The sequence below is a fragment of the Clupea harengus genome, chromosome 16 (assembly GCF_900700415.2).
Source record: "Clupea harengus chromosome 16, Ch_v2.0.2, whole genome shotgun sequence".
Classification (NCBI taxonomy): Eukaryota; Metazoa; Chordata; class Actinopteri; order Clupeiformes; family Clupeidae; genus Clupea; species Clupea harengus.
This window is the reverse complement of record NC_045167.1, coordinates 9,081,872-9,099,371: the sequence shown is the minus strand read 5'-3', so window position 1 is coordinate 9,099,371 and position 17,500 is coordinate 9,081,872. Positions and strand designations below refer to the sequence as shown.

Genomic DNA, 17,500 nt, shown 5'->3' with positions numbered 1-17,500 from the left:
ACATTAAACATGAGGAGAACATTTATTCTGCTTTGTGCTGATGGACTGATGCTGGTAGGCTACCGGTACCTTTTTTTTACCCCCGGCTTGTATTCGGGGCCCGGCCTTTATTTGTCCGTATCGACCACGTCCCCGGCTACTATCTGAAGCCCGGCCTCTAATTGAATTCCGGTCTTTATTTGAGGATTTACGGTATATTCAGTTTTACATAAACTAAAAGAATATATCAGAAGCCATAATAATATTTACAGAGCATCAGCAAACACATTTCCACTTTCATGTGAGCGTGTATGTGTGTGAAGCTTTGCATGACTTCAGGAAAGCCTCTTTAGAGCATTCTTCTGTTGGACTTGATGTATGTGTGTGTGTGTGTGTGTGTGTGTGTGTGAGTGTGTGTGTCTGTCCTGTTGGACTTGATGTATGTGTGTGTGTGTGAGTGTATATGTCTGTCCTGTTGGACCTGATCCATGTGACCCTCCCCTGTTAAGCCGAGGCTGGGGTCTCATTACTGCGATTACTGTGTTCAGGGGAGAACCTTCTGGAACCTGAACTCCCACAGCCCCCTCTCTTTCCTCCCAACCTCTCCTGCGCGTTCTCTCTTTCCTCCCTCTCTCTCCTGCACTCCCTCGCTCATGTCACTTCTTCCATCCTTCCTTTTTTTCTTCCCTCCCTCTCCATCCTCTCGCACTTCCCCTACCCCTCTCTGTATTCCCTCTCTCCTTTCCATCCCTTTCTTACTTCACCTTTCCTTACCCCCCCTGTTCTTCCAGACCTCGCTCGCTCGCTCGCTCGCTCTCTCTCTCTCTCTCTCTCTCTCTCTCTCTCTCTCTCTCTCTCTTCTCATCTCTCTCTCTCTCTCTCTCTCTCTCTCTCTCTCTCTCTCTCTCTCTCTCTCTCTCTCTCTCTCTCTCTCTCTCTCTCTCTCTCTCTCTCTCTCTCTCTCTCTCTCTCTCTCTCTCCTCATCCAGGCCCTCTCAGACACAACAACTTAGGTTCAGGACAATTAGGTTCTAGGCCATTCCTAAGATGAGGACAAGAACGACACAGTGTTGTGTTGTGGTGTGTGTGTGTGTGTGTGTGTGCTCACTCCCCCTACCCTGGTTTCTGATGTAACTCAAGGAGGAGTAATTCATGTTTGGGCTGAAGCTGGAGGCGTGCTCTGAGCAACTTGTCCTAATCTCCACACCCCCCCCAATGCCAACCCCCAGACCCGACGACATGGCAGGGATTTTAGCACAGCAGGGTGTGTGTGTGTGTGTGTGTGTGTGTGTCTTTGTCTGTGTCTGCCCTCATCCTGCCCTCAACTGCAGGTCTGAGTTGAACCTTAAAGCAGGGCCATAAGAGTGTGTGTGTGTGTGTGTGTGTGTGTGTGTGTGTGTGTGTGTGTGTGTGTGTGTGTGTGTGTGTGTGTGTGTGTGTGTGTGTGTGTGTGTGCACACAGCTCCAGCTAGGGCCATAAGCACACATATTTTCTATTTAAGGGGCATAGGATGTAGTCTTGGGACGGATTGGGCTGTGCTGCCCTTACTGAAGAAACAATACAGACTACATGAATACGGCTCTTTGTCTGTGTCTGCCCTCATCCTGCCCTCAACTGCAGGTCTGAGTTGAACCTTAAAGCAGGGCCATAAGAGTGTGTGTGTGTGTGTGTGTGTGTGGTGTGTGTGTGTGTGTGTGTGTGTGTGTGTGTGTGTGTGTGTGTGTGTGTGTGTGTGTGTGTGTGTGTGTGCACACAGCTCCAGCTAGGGCCATAAGCACACATATTTTCTATTTAAGGGGCATAGGATGTAGTCTTGGGACGGATTGGGCTGTGCTGCCCTTACTGAAGAAACAATACAGACTACATGAATACGGCTATGACCTTATTATAAATGCACAATCACCCAAAGCCATTTCATTTTTGAACAAGGCCCAAATGGCACACACAAATGACACAAAAGCTTCCACATTGAAGCATTATACGAAATCTTGATTTATAAATGTATGCATATTGAGTAATCTCATAGATATGAATCACTAAAGGGTTATTTATAACTGTATGCATGTTGAGTAATCTCATAGATATAAACCACTAAAAGGTTATTTATAAATGTATGCATATTCAGTAATCTCATAGATATAAATCACTAAAGGGTTATTTATAACTGTATGCATGTTGAGTAATCTCATATATATAAAATCACCAAAAGGTTGCAGCCTGCTCTCCTAAGACCACCGGTCTTTGAGTGCCTCTGGCCTTTAGACCAGAACAAATTAATCAGCTTTGGCTGACCCACAATATCAATAACAATCAATAAATGCCAAGTGTATGATAAATGATTATTTCCAATGCCGCTTCCTGTCTTGCCAGACCCAAGTCCTTCTGGGTAAGGAGGCAGTGATCTAATGTCCTCTCCTCATTAGGCGCCGAGTCATGCTGCTCAGGAGGTGAGGTCCCATTAGAGGATGAGCTCAGGGACCAGAGAGACAGACAGTGACTCAGCATCTTTACATCTCTACAGGACCACAGGACACACTAATCCAATCCTGCTGGGCAGTGACAGCTCAATTGACATCTGCTCAACATCACAGCAGAGGGGGAGAAAGGGGAGAGGGAGAGAGAGAGAGAGAGAGAGAGAGAGAGAGAGAGAGAGAGAGAGAGAGAGAGAGAGAGAGAGAGAGACTCCCAAAACAAATGCTTGGGCAATACTGTAGAACATTTTGGTCATGCCAATAAAGCTTCTTTTGAATTTGAATTTGAGAGAGAGAGAGAGAGAGACGAGAAGAGAGAGCACTAATGGGAGGGTAGGAAAACAGAGGCTGACAGAGCAGACAGACAGAAAGGGAGAGAGAGAACAGAGAGATAGTGAGAGATAGAGAGTTTTATCTTAGTGATAGAATTGGCCACAAAGAGCCTGACAGTGAGGGGGTCAGAGAAGGCAGTCAGGGTTGGGTACTGGGAGGAGGAGCTAAAGGCGCAAGTCTAGACAGAACAGTCAGTACCACCTAAAAGCCTTGAATGACCTTTGAGCATCTTCCAACATGTGCCAGAATTAAAAATGTACGATCGGTTAGGAGGTCTGAATGACCTGCAGGCCTGCTTACAGTAACTCATTTCCCAGGCACTCTGAGGCAATCACCCCCATGCCAATCCATAATGCTGATTCACCCAGGAAACGTCCATTCCACCAATCACACATCCACCAATCACACATCAACACATCATCAACACATTCTCTACACAGGTGCAGACACCCAATCAAATCACACATCCCACACCAGACGCTGCACAGGGTCCATATTCCACAGACATATGCACGCTCATCATGTGACACATCGACACATTCCATCCATGGTCCAGATGCTACGCAGGGTCCATTTCCGTATCAATATCCACTTACATCTTCTGCCATATAAATACATCCCCTACTAGTCCAGAAGGTAACGTAGGGTCCATCTCCACACCCAGGAGATGTCCATCCCCCTTTTCCACATACACTCACATCACGTGACACTACAACATCCCCTGCACGGGTCCAGATGTTATCTAGGGTCCATCCACACACACACCCACCCCCATACACTCACGTCACATCAACACATCCCCCTATATGGTCCCGAAGATTAGTAGGGTCCGTCCATGCTATACCAGAGGGCCGTACTACTTGATAGCAGATACTTTTTAATAGAGGGACTTTGGTGATATGAATTAAGCGAAGCCTCGAGGCAATGAATGCCTAACAACCAGCTAAATCATCATCATTTCACATTCACATTTTACCATTCATCCTTAGTATTCCACAAAGAAAGACAAGGAGAGAGAAAGACAGGGAGAGAGAAAGACAGGGAGAGAGAAACAAAGACTGTCAGGGAACAGGAGAGGGAGAAGGAGAGGAGAGGATTTCCGTACAAGATCTCCTTTCTCTGCCACCTCTCTGATGTCTAGCTCCTGTAACATATCGTTTTTAATCTGTGTACCAACTTGTCTCTCTTCTCTCTCCATGTAGTGGAGCACTGTCTGCAACGCTAATGGACGTGACCACTGTATAGACAATCTATTACAATAACTAATTCCATTAGGGCTGAAACGATTACTTGACTAACTCGAATAATTCGATTACAAAAAATGTCACCAAATCACCAAAGTCCCTCTATTAAAAAGTATCTGCTATCATATCACTCGCGTTATGTGGCCTGATCAGCTCCTCAGGTATCATTGTTTCACACGGACTGTTATTATTGACACACGTTAACTTGCCTGGCAAAGCTTTCTCAAACACTCATCCACTGCTAACGTTAATCCCCGGCAAGTTAAAGAATTTGCAAAGAAAATAATTCGCAAGCAAAGAATTTGCCTCGGACATTTTTTGTAATCGAATTATTCGATTTACTCGAGTGTTGGAGTTGGATTAAAAACCTGTTTTTTGTCAGGAATAACCGCCAATTGCTTGGTCATTTTAACAGGCCTGTCATGTTGTGTAGCGCACTATTGATATTGTTGTTTAAAAATGCAAAAGTACTTTTTATCCGATTACTCAATTAATCAATGAAATAATCAATAGAATACTCGATTCCAAAAATATTTGACAGTTGCAGCCCTAAATTCCATTCCATTTAGACTCTCCTACCTCACAATCTGCTACAACATATTGGTTACAATGCATCACACGCGCATTCAGATTGCCTACTACCCATCCCTCTGCTAATATGATAACAATCCTCTGCTCATTCTATTAATAGAAGCCCTGAGACATCATTAACATCAAAAATATGTTCTATGACATCAGATTTGTATGTGCAAAGTACTTTGTGTATAAATGACCCCCCCCCCCCCCCCCCACTCCCCACTCATGTAATACACACACACACAGATTCACACACATACGGTATGTGTACATAATCTCGCTTGAGGGCATATCACTGGAAATACAAGCTGTTACTATATATGGAGCCCTATGTGTGCCTTTATACACACAGCTTCTTCTCTCCGTCCCTTATATTCAGACTGGTGCTGTGTACACATTCTACAGAACACACACATACACACACACACACACTTTTCTCTCTCAGATTACCAGAGGCTCTCTCCTGCCCAGATAAAACTGCGTATGTATTGTTAGACACAAGCTTTGGCAGAGCAGGGAGAAGTGTGTGTGTGTGTGTGTGTCTTTCAGCAGCAGGTAGAAACAGGTCGTCTGCTTCTCCCCCTCCGGCGCTTCAAAGGGTCCCGTTTCCACGTGAACACAAAAAAGAGGAAACCCAACACAACACAGCTGGAGGGGACAGGAGAGCCAGCGCTCCCACACAGCAACCCAATACACCCCTAAGAACAGGTGACTCCGGGCCACATCAGGGCCAGATCAGTCTGAGAGTCAAACTCTCTCTCTAGGAAGGAAGGTCCCGTCTTTCCACTTTTTTCTCAGAGGCATTCACTGCTAGCTGTCTTCATCCAGGCTTTTAATAAATCACTCACTAACAGCTTACTGCTGCGGTCAGGGGATGATGATGATGACATCACAAGGGGCCTGTGTCACAGGATGATGATGTCACGGGACAGGATGATTATGTATGAGGTCTGTTTAATGGGCCAAGAACAGCGCTGGCAGCCGTGTGAGAGATTCTGCTGAGTCAGCAAACGGAGCGGTTCCCAGGGTGTCAAGAGTCGTGATGATGTAGACATGTTAAGTGACAGCGGTGAGTGAGAGTGTGAGAAAGGGGGGGCGATGACCCGCGCTGGTGCACTCGCTGACCAGCACTATGCTGTTTCCCCAAGTGTCAAGGGTCACGGAGCAGATCTCTGGGATTGCAGGAAAGAATCACTCTGCGAGTGTCTATGTGTCTCTCTCTGTGTGTGTGTGTGTGTGTGTGTGTGTGTGTGTGTGTGTGTGTGTGTATGATGTTTGTGATAGCAGGAAAAGGCTCAGAGGTCAAAGAGAAGACCCGCTGGTATTGCTTCACCCGTTTGGAGAGAAAAAACACCACCAAAAAACACACTCACACATACACGAACACACACAAAGACCCATCCCCATATCTCCCCCTTGGGGCTCTACAGGACATGCACACACAGACAAACACACACTAACAGTATATATACATACACACACACACACACACACACACACACACATACACACACACACACACACACTCGACCCCATATCTCCCCCTTGGGGCTCTAGAGGACACACACACACAAACACACACACAGATTATACATGGAAAACTCCTGCTGCCCTTAACAGCAGCTGACCTTCACCAGGACGCAGGGATAAAGTCCTGACCACACAAGATAAGAGTGAACTGCACCCTCTAACATTTCCACAGAGTCAGAAAAATCTTTCAAACATTCAAGCTGCCCTGGCTACTGTAAAACCTTGCCACTAAATCAGGTGTATGTGTGTGTGTGTGTGTGTGTGTGTGCACTGTGGTGTTGTGCCATAGGTACCAGCTGTAATGTCAGTGTGTGTGTGAGCGTAATATGTATGAGTGTGTGTGTGTGTGCAATATGAATATGTGTGTGTATGTGTGTGTAATGTGTGTGTGTATGTGTGTGTGTATGTGCGGTGCGGTGCAGTGCGGTGTGTGTGTGTGAGTGTGCATTCCTCTGTGCTGGTACATGAGGAGCCCTACTGGGTTTGAGTTCACACAGAGACAACTGGGCCACTGCCAACATGTTTCTGTCTGTTTGGGGACAACGCTGGTTTGTTGTTGAATACACCAACACCACCCCTTCCTCTCGGTCTCTCTCTCTCACACACACACACACACTCTCTGTCCTTCCCTGTCTTATTCTCTTTCACAGACAAAAGTGTTCTGTCATTTTCCTTCTGTCATTTTCCAATTTTCTCTCTTTCTCTTTTTTTTCTTTCTTCTGAGAAAAAGTAGGGCTTGTCTCTGTTTAGCCATGGCGTGTTGACAGAGGACACCCTGCACAGTGTAAACAAAGGACTCCTACACACACCCCCACACACACACACACACTCACAGAGGGGACGAGAACGAGAGCTAGACAAACTTGCTCTGCAAGAGCAATATGTTGTTAATAGCAGTTTGATACATTGGCTGAAAACACATTAGAGGACAACCATGGCGGTTCAGGCCGGAAAGAGGAAGACAAAAGAGTATCTAAAAGGAAAGGCAAACACAAGCTGTCACTCAGGCAGCTGAGGCCCATTCGCATCAGATCAGTGGAGGCAACCATCTGTGGGTTTCTGGGTCACTACATTTGCAAAAGACTGACAGAGCCGTCATGCATGCACCCCAAAACAGATGGTTTTCACACGCCTTTCAAGGCACCTCATTAATATTAATTAGGGGAATAATGCAAGCCCATTGGCTGGACAGCAGCAGATGGATTGCAATCATTATCATAATCCACCCCTAGGCTGGCATGTCTAGAGCCATGTTTTTATAAGCACAATGGACCAATCAATGGGGAGAATCAGAACCGAGCATCATGGGACATGTAGTCTGCTGAAGACTCGAATCTTCAGCATGTTGTAAGGAGAGCAGAGTGGAAATCTTTGGGAATTGTGCAACTGAAGAGTAAATGTCTAACTTCTCCTTCCTCCTAGCTGACACGATCAAGCCCTCCTGATAGAGGTAACATTTTAACTTTAGAAACTTTGGTTTTGTTGCTTAATGATGGGAGTCATGAGACTTTTGTTCTACAAGCCCAATTTCCACTGAACTGCAAATGTGGTCTGCATTTCACATTCAAGCCAGAATGAACCCTATTAGCCATAAGGACATTACTAATAAATTCAGCATGTGATATTGAATATACAGAATAAACATGGTGAACTACTGGAATATTACAGATAAACTTTTTATATGTATTTAAATACTTTAAATGTATTTATATATTAAACCTTCGCTCATGATGACTGAAGTAAGACCTACTACTGTTAGGCACTGGTGTAGTATCTAGTAAAGTAGGTCTAAGTGACTGACCCTTTGTCTGAGTAGCACAGAATGCTCTGTACAGACAGCCCAGAGTGGTCTGAGCAACCTGAAGGCCCTCATTTAGTAGGAAGCCCAGCTGTCACAATTACATTCTGCACTATAAATGAGCAGCTCTTTCAGATGGATGAGTGTAGCGTGAAAGAGTGTCTGTCTCTCCCTCCCGCTATCCATCCATCCATCCCTCTCTCTCTTTTCTCTCTCACTCTGGGCTCTGCAAATGTCATCCTTCTCTAGGCTCCAGTGGAGTGTGAGGTCTCCCTATCTGAGGTTGGATTATAATCATAGGCTGACACCACGCACACACACACACACACACACACACACCTCACTACTGCAAAGTTCCCAGCTGTGCACACCCTTGCAGACTGGAGACAGGTGGAGCTCTTACATAAACAAGCCACCCACACACACACTACACCTGACAGCCACAAAGACACACACACAGATACAGGCACACAAGCTGTATATCAATTGTACCCCTCACTCAGCCCTAAAGTAGACTTCAACACCTCGAACAGTTGAGCTGTGCATTTGTTTCTTTTCTGCACTACTCTCGAAAAGGGCCCTGAAAAGCACCTTCTGTCGGCTCCAACAATCGGATAAAAGGCCCAAAACATTACCACCACAGCAGCCTTATGTCTTTGCCTGATATAAAATACTACTTTCACCAATTAATGTCTCAGAGAAAAAACACACACGCCTCATTAGTGATGTTTAGAAAGAGCTGAATCGCTGAAAATAAGATGATCCCTTTCTTAGGGGAGTCAGCTCCATATGCAGCCATATATCAGTCAGTCTGTGGTTTCTACAGGATCACATCTTTTCTCTCTTCATCTCCATGCTGTGTGTTTTCACTGCTCATCATCCCACATGTGTGTGTGTGGTGGCATTAGGTGAGATCACAGGATGAATGATGGAGTGTGTGTGTGTGTGTCTTTCTGGAGAGTGAAAGGGTGTGAAGAGATGTGTTCACCTCAGCAGGCACAGACAGGCACTGTATCTAACAACAGCACCACAATATCCATTACTAAGAGAGACACACACACACACACACAGCATAGGGTGTGGAGAACAAAACACACACACCCTCTAAACAGTCTCTCACACTCCGGAGACAGAATATCATCGGCTCATTCCCCCCTCAAGCACACAGACTGATAACACTTATCCCGTCTGTCGTCACGGCGATGGCAGATCATCAAAGGCTGGCATGGCAACCCATATCAATCAAAAACAAACTAATTTCCCCTGATTAATAGAAGTCTCAGCGTGGGGTTTAAGTTCCACTGGTGCACATTTCCCCTGGGCTTCTGGGTGATTGGGGTAATACAGCGCAAATGAGTCGGAACTGTCAACAGCTAGCTCACGTGTGCGTGGGAACCACGGAGGAAAGGGAGGATGAAATATGACAACGTCCTTGAGACAAAGCGAGACCAGGACTCACAGGGTGATGTCATTCATCAGGAACACAGGCCAACTGATAGCAGGATTACACCAGACGCTGAAGAGACATTCCTCCGACAAGGCCCGGAGGACGGGAAAGACTTGACAACAGAAGGGCCAACATAAACAAGGCTACCTCTGGACCCAAAGACCTCTTCACACCGTCTGTGTGTCTGTGTGTCTGTGTGTCTGTGTGTCTGTGTGTCTGTGTGTCTGTGTGTCTGTGTGTCTGTGTGTCTGTGTGTCTGTGTGTCTGTGTGTCTGTGTGTCTAACTTCATTTATACGAGCAACACAAAGACTCTCCAAATACTGACATTGTTGTTGTTGGTGATCTTTTAAAAAACATTATGATCCTGGAAGTGGGTTGTTGCTTTGACATGTATATGGACCTGTGTTTCTCTGAAAATATTTTTAAATATCAGCCATTAACTCATGCTCTGACAGTAGGTGGTTATAGTACAAAACTAGTTGTACTCATTTATGGTAGCCTTGGACATGTTCATAGACTCTGTGTTAGAGGATTGCAAATTGTTGTGTGAGACATAATAGGCTCTTTATTAATATTTGGATGCTGTGGTGTTGTAATCAGTATTGGTCATTCCAAATAAATTAATCAAATGTCTGTGTGTGTGTGTGTGTGTGTGTGTGTGTGTGTGTGTGTGTGTGTGTATGAAGCTGGGACTTACATAAACATACAATATGACTGCAGGTGGAAGCACAAGAATTTGCATATCTGTTTCTGTATTTGTTTGTGTGTGAGTGAGTGTGTTGTGAGCTGTGTGTGTGTGTGTGTGTGTGTATTGTGTGTATGTGTGGGTGTACATATGTGTGAGTTCCTGGGCTCTGGTCTGAACAGATTAGCTTAGTTCAGTGTCTGTGTGTCTGTGCGTCTGTGCGTCTGACTTAATTTATACAAGCAACACACAACACACCCGAGAAGATGCCAGTCGAATACAAGACAAACAGAAAGAGAAACCGAAACCTGATTCTCACTCTAGATAGATATACTTTTAAAGCCCTGACATCTTTATGAATACTTTTCAGGACCAGCCCACAACTTGCTGGAAAAAAAACTTGGCTAGTTGCCAGAGTATACAACTTCATGCTAGGATATTGCTACATGGGTGAAGTTAAGGGTCATCATAACGAAACCTGTGTTAACGGCGTAAAAAATATTAACGTGTAAACTACTTTGACCGCCCTTAAAAACATGTTTTACTCTACACAGCAATTCCACACAGTGCAACATGGCATCTTCCACCAAAGCACCCTCCTTCGCTCAGACTAGCAGGCAGAGCCCTATCAGTGCAGACGGTGAGGCATGAGGCACACCTGGCAGGCCCAAGTCCAGGCTCTAGTCTCCGGCCTCTCAATAAACTGTGGGACAAAGTCCTGCCAGGGGTAACAAGAGTAGCGCAGGTGGAGCAGAGAGAAAGGGAGAGAGATAGAGGAAGGGAGAGAGAGAAAGAAAGAGGGAGAGAAAAGGAGAGGGAGCGAGAGGGAGGGTGAGAGAGAGAGAGAGAGAGAGGGAGGGAGAGAGAGAGAGAGGGAGAGAGAGAGAGAGAGGAAGGGAAGGCAAGAGAGAGAGAGAGGCACAGACACCTGAGATGTGCAGGATTCTTATCAGCCCACTGCAGACCACTTTCCAATGACACACACAAGCACTCATACAATGTATCTGTACTTCACTGGTCATTAGTCAGTAACACTGAGCAAAATGACACACACACACACACACACACACACAAGAATAACAGGTGCAGGACAAGTATGCCTCTATGTGCTGAATGTTTGAAGAGTTAAGAGCTTTGTATTGCAATTATGTCACTGTTCAGTTGTATGGTTCCTGGTTGAATATGGTTCCTACCGAGACCACAGATACCTCGGATCCCCCCCCCCATTCAAGTTTGGTGCTCATATACTGTATGCATTTTCAGAGGATAGCTAACAATAAATATATTTTGAATGAGCCCTAATAAAGATCAACTTCATGCATAGTCGTGCACACTGTAAGCAGTAGGCCTACAGGCTAAGAATGACAGACCACGGCAAATCATTCACAGTCTTACACAACACAAACCGACAGCACGTGTCAAAGTGTTCTGTAGTTATGCTTCGAAATGCTCGGTTTTATTAGGCCACATGACAACACGCCTGTGATGAAAGAAATACGGGCTATTATATGCTCGTTAGGAGTAACCTGGGCATTCACACTGGTGCTGTAACTAAAAGACTGGATCAGAATATGATAATGTTTTCAAACTGTTTGATTTATAAACCCTCTTTGTCGTCATACCATGTTTAAAAAGCAACGCTACCATTGTGTGTAGGCTTCCATAATACCATAGCAGGTACATCTGAAGAGGCGTGCCCAAACGGAGCATCATTGTGTTCGCCAACACCAAAGATGTGTACCTACCTCAAAGCCACTCGCACCGAACTTTCGTCTTGGCCGGTCGACATGTTTCCGACGTCCCCGGTGATAAATGAAGTAAAGTAGAGCAAGGGATATAAATAGCTTGATTTTCCTTTTTCTTTATCGGCTTATTTAGCTTACAGGCGACGTTGCTCCTTGGCGCGTGAGCAGCAAAAACAGCTACAGCTTTTTGAGTTTGTCATTATAAAAATAATCACAGAATGAGCAAACCACTAAAACGTTTTGTTTTAAACTGCACGGCGTTCGTTGGGCCTGCAGCGCACCCGGCTACACATTCGGTGACATTGTTTCCGTGCCACCGCTGACCGTCTTGGCTTTGCTGGAGAGCGATCGGCGCGTTCGCTTTCCCCTCCTGCGTGTTTCCCAACTCGCGTGACGTCACGAGGCCCCGCCTCCCCCCTCAACCACTGAGGTGATGGCGTGACGGTGACTGTCATCTCTTAGGTTAGGTTCTAGATTAATTTCGATGTTTTAACCTCTAATAGGGCTGGGATCCTGAAGTATGTTTTCGTGGGCAAAGCGCTGTGGTTTTACTCAATGTGTCCCTTGGAAACAATACGGGGTCATGAATAATTACGTTCTGAATAGAATACTACGTTAACTTACTCGCTTTTGCAAAACATTCTTTTAGACAGATGAATGACAACTGAATGTCCGGTGTTTGGCATATGCCAGAATGCACTGACAAGGAAAATGTCTTACATGTAGAATTGTGTTTTATAAATGGACCCCAAACCATTTCAGTAGATGAATGAGTCGACTGATGGTTTTAGAGATCATGGAGGCAATTTACAGCGATAAGCAGAAATACCTGTGGGTGAGCGCCATCGTGTGGCCACTTTGGGTTACTCATTGCACAAATTTGGTATGCCCAGAATAGGCCCACCTCCACGCCTTTTTGTCAATGCTTATTAATAAATATTCTACACACAAATTATATAATTTCAATGTAAACAACAGAGTGGACATTGTATTGTAAACTTGATGTTTTTGTCAGGTTTCCGATAGTTAACAGTCTCATGCGCTTTTCAATGAACAGTTCCTCTTTCAACCAAAAGATGGCGACATAGACTCATAACTGTGTGTGCAATCATGGCCAGCAGGTGCATCGTTAACAGAGGCTAGTCGGTTTGTATTTTTTAGTGTCAAAACATAATGAATCAGATGTACAGCATGTACAGGACCCATGGGGATTTTACTTCTTTCTTTTATTCACCAGTCATAATTACAATACTATTAATACTATCATGTATCAGTTAACCCTAGCAATGTTACTGCTTCACAACAAAATAGCAGACTTCACCATAAAGGTATACTCTATAATATAATAATATAATGTGTAAGAACATGTACATGTCAGACTATATGCCACATGTATGATATAAAGTGAGAAGCATGTGAGGAACTGAGTACACAAGACTTAGTGGTTAATTTTATTTACACTTCACCTGCATTTCCCAAAACATTTGCACCAATACAGCCAGCCAGGCATACTTCGTTAGTACCACTTTAAAAATGTTAGGAATGATGTACCCTGACATGCAAGTAGATTACAGTTGGACTTAACTAGGCAGAGACAGGCCACCTGTGTGCTCAGCTCTATGTAACCTGCCTCCATTAAAAATGTACGAATTGTTTCAACGACCAGGCAACGCTTTTGTCACAGACATATGTTGTTCAGCTCAAGACCAGTGAGGGATCAGCGTTCGGTCCTATGGTCTCCCATAACAACAACAATAATAATAAAGGTGTCCATTCACTGCTTATAGTGGGTGGAGTGTTTCCTCTCACGACTTCATACATGCACTCACTCCATCACACCCACCAAAGCAAACGCCACTGAACCCACAACTATCACGTCCTCGCATAACTAACCCCTTGACAAAATAGAGGCTATGATATTGTAACATCTTTCTCAGATATATAAAACTAGCCTATTTACAATATGTGAATAGCAACATGATTGCAGTAAGCTGGTTCTAAGAGTGGTTCTGGGTTGCCACAGAAACGTTTGTAAATTCTGCTTGATCCGGCGAGAAGCGCAGTAAAAATCCTCCCCTTTAGGGGTCAGAGCTTTAGAGTGGAATACCTGGTCACGTCATAATGGTCGTATCTAAGGACATCAGATTGGTCTAGTTTTGATAAATTAATAGTAAGACCTATAAGAGCTCAAATGCTAATCACATTTTTTGGCATCCAGCAGTAGTTTCATTTGCCAGTGAAAAGGTTTCTGTTCCAAAATTGACCATGGGTCACATGGTTCAACGATTAAAATGTTATTTCCTGAAATGTTGATTAACAGCTAAAGGCCACAGTCAAATGTCACATGCTTGATGAGATAGTAATGGAAAATAGCGGGGCTCAGTGAGATCTAAACAAAAGGCTCCAGCTTCTTCATCATATAAGTGAGGAACAGTACAACTGACTATTTTCACAACAAAGTTTTGTCAGTATTTTCCATAGTTCTGGAGAAATACAAAAAAAGCAACATTTCATGTTAAAATTTCCAACAAAGAGGTGAATGTTCACAGTCTTCTCAGGGAAAAGACAACATGGAAGCTCACAGTCATGACAGAAGCATTTCCCACAGTAGGGCTGGTCATCCAAGGAAGATGGACTCAGAACACAAGAGAGGGATCACAGAATCACACACACATTCCAGAACAGCTCACCGAATGAGAACAGAAACGTAACAACCATCCAGTGTTCCAGAAGGAAAAAAATAAACAAACACTAATCTCAAAGCAGTCTAGCCTGACCTCAGCCCAACCTAAGGTCTAAGGACAATGAGTCTGACTTCCCAGCATGCACTGCTCATGCCAGTGTCACGTGAAAGAGGATTAGTTGTAAATAAACACAGGAGCTTTGCCAGTGGTCTGGGGAGAGTGGTGCAACAGTGCCTAAAGCCTGCTAGGACACAGGGACCACAAGAGACCCTCCACCATTGTATTTGTCTAATAAGACAGCCGCCTATGACCCTGCACTCTTGACATCTGTGTGTGTGTATTTGCTCTGGCATGTCTATGCATGCACAGGCACATGTTTTATATATCTGTATGTGTGTGTGTGTCTGTGTTCCTTTAAATAAAAGCCTGCAGGAGGCAACATCCAGCCTCACGTATCTAGTCTTAGCTCTTCTGTGTACTCTGAACCTTTCAAGATTGCAGTACACTTCACAATCATATGGTGTCTTTGATTGTACATGGTGCCTCTTATTATACGCAATACGTGTGCAATGAATTACGAATCAACTGAAGTGTCATGACTGCCAGTGGTACTAAGGTTATGTGAGACACCAGGGTGAAGGGAAGGGGACAGGGGACAGGGGACAGGGGACAGGGGGACTTTGTTGCCCTGTTTCATGACAAACACAGGGACAGTCACTTTCATCCATTCAAAGCATAAACAGCAGGACTGAACTGATAAAACAAAAAGCTAATACCATGTCTTGTTATTCTGTGTCATGAAAATTACAGTGCCTCATTTGCCATCCATTTAATCATTTTCCATCCATCTCATCCATTAAAAACAAAACCATCAGGACTCAACGGATAAAACTAAAAACCCACAGGAAGACAGCATGTAATCTCACAGGTAGGTACCACAGGCAGAGCGCCCTCACTTCATGACCGTACCTCAAGAACAATAAAAGCTCATTTAAAAAGTGAAAAATAAAGTGCTGAAAAAAAAAAAAAAAAACAATAACAAAACACTCCAGCCAATTTTGCCCTTCCAGTGTCGATAGTGAAGACACAATGATAAGAAATGGAAAAGCGAGGATATAGGCCATGAGGCGAGGAGCAACACTGAATCTATCCTGTGTGATGGGGCTCTGTGTGCGTTCAACAGGTGTAGTACTTGTTCATGGGCATCTTCGATCAGTCCAGCTCAGTGTCAGTCTCACTGGTTAGAAATGCAGCTGTTCCTTGTCTCACAAAACCAGCTCTCCATACATAGCAGCTCAAGAGGCTCACGTTTGAAAGGGACAACTAACCTCAACTCACTAACACACACTCTCTCTCTCTCTGTCTCTCTCTCTTTTTCTGTCTGTCTCTCTCTCTCTCTCTCTGTCTCTCTCTCTGTCTCTCTCTCTCTCTCTTTCTCTTTCTCTCTCTCACTCCCCCTCTTTCAGGTCCGCCGTTTTGAGCACAGAGTCCTCGCCCAGGATTTTGCAGAGCTCGTTGAGGCGCAGTTGCATCTTAGGAATGCCAGCCAGCTGGGACTCCATGCGCTGCTTTTCCTCGGTGAGGGAGAGACGCGTGGCGGTGTCCAGCTGCTCGAAGCGCCAGCCGCCCTCCCCATCAAACTGCAGCAGGTGCGTGTGGTACTTCCTGTAGGGAGGAAGAACGGAGCTTTACCGAGGAAATGGTTTATATGCTGAAAGGCATTCTGGGAGTTGTAGTTCATCTACTGGTGAATTCCACACAATACCACAAAGCATTTGTAACTGAAAAGGAAAACCTCAATTACATGTCCTAGGTCTGCACGGTACAATGCACTGCATCTAGTTGTGTATTTACCTGTTTGTGTGTTTTTGTGTGTGTGTGTGTATATGGAAGAGAGAGCGCACGAGAGAGCGTGCATGTGTGTGGGTCTCAGCTTACCAGAGAGAAGGTCTGTGTGTGATTGATAGCAGGGATATCCCAGAATCCTTTGCAGCCTGGAAGATCTTTCCCTCCACATCGATGCTGACGGCACTTGTGCACTCATCCAGAAGAGCGTACTTTGGCCTGAGCAGAAACAGGAGGAGAAAAAAGGATGTGAATCACTATGGAGACATCTGGACCTCACCTCAGAATTGATTGAAGTCACTATCATTGATTAACACAAAAAGACTAACAGGGGTTACATGGCCATGATGGGCAGCTGTCTTATATCACTCTGATGGGATTTATAAAATGATAGCCCATCTGGTTCCTAGGGTAAGTTATATCCTTCTCCTGACATGAAATTGAGAGGGAGGTTTAGTTTGACTGTTTGCATGGGTCCCACGTGCATTTGTGTGTGTGTTAGGTTTAAGAGTGCATTTGTGTGTGTGTTAGGTTTAAGAGTGCATATGTGTGTGTGTTAGGTTTAAGAGTGCATGCAGTATGTGTGTGTGTTAGGTTTAAGAGTGCATATGTGTGTGTGTTAGGTTTAAGAGTGTACAGTATACAGTTAGGTTTAAGAGTGCATACAGTATGTGTGTGTGTTAGGTTTAAGAGTGCATATGTGTGTGTGCTAGGTTTAAGAGTGCATATGTGTGTGTGTTAGGTTTAAGAGTGCATATGTGTGTGTGCTAGGTTTAAGAGTGCATATGTGTGTGTGTTAGGTTTAAGAGTGCATATGTGTGTGTGTTAGGTTTAAGAGTGCATATGTGTGTGTGTTAGGTTTAAGAGTGCATATGTGTGTGTGTTAGGTTGGCAAGTTTAAACTGGAGGTTGTGTGTGAATGAGGTGGTCTCTTACTTCTGGTAGAACATGCGAGCCATGCCCATCCTCTGCTTCTCCCCACCCGACAGAACATCTTTCCAGTCCAGCTCCGCATCCCAGCCTGCGTGGAACACAGAACACAGAACATAGAGGACAGAATCACAACATGGAATCACAACATGGAATACCAGGTTACTTTGTATGACCTGGCAATCAATGGCATGTTTCATTCTAGACAGTTATTTGTTGAATACCGTTCAA

At 44.7% G+C, this 17,500-nt stretch overlaps 2 protein-coding genes across 7 annotated transcripts in view; both read right to left on the bottom strand.

Moving 5' to 3' along the window:
- Window positions 1-12,210, bottom strand: part of LOC105891160 (kinesin-like protein KIF21A) — a 42,586-nt gene extending 30,376 nt beyond the window's left edge. For 3 of the 6 annotated variants that reach the window (XM_031582454.2, XM_031582455.2, XM_031582456.2), the window contains exon 1: window positions 11,811-12,210. In XM_031582454.2, coding sequence (XP_031438314.1) covers window positions 11,811-11,854 — 44 coding nt within the window. In that variant the 5' untranslated portion in view covers window positions 11,855-12,210. The remainder of the gene's footprint in view (window positions 1-11,810) is intronic. The other 3 variants (XM_031582457.2, XM_031582458.2, XM_031582459.2) reach the window with 1 other exon arrangement.
- Window positions 12,211-13,019: 809 nt separating this feature from the next.
- The window catches only part of LOC105891163 (ATP-binding cassette sub-family D member 2), a 17,004-nt gene continuing 12,523 nt past the window's right edge, over window positions 13,020-17,500 (bottom strand). The window contains exons 8-10 of the mRNA XM_012817317.3: window positions 17,276-17,360; window positions 16,433-16,558; window positions 13,020-16,159 (exon numbers count right to left, since the gene is read on the bottom strand). Coding sequence (XP_012672771.1) covers window positions 15,943-16,159; window positions 16,433-16,558; window positions 17,276-17,360 — 428 coding nt within the window. The 3' untranslated portion in view covers window positions 13,020-15,942. The remainder of the gene's footprint in view (window positions 16,160-16,432; window positions 16,559-17,275; window positions 17,361-17,500) is intronic.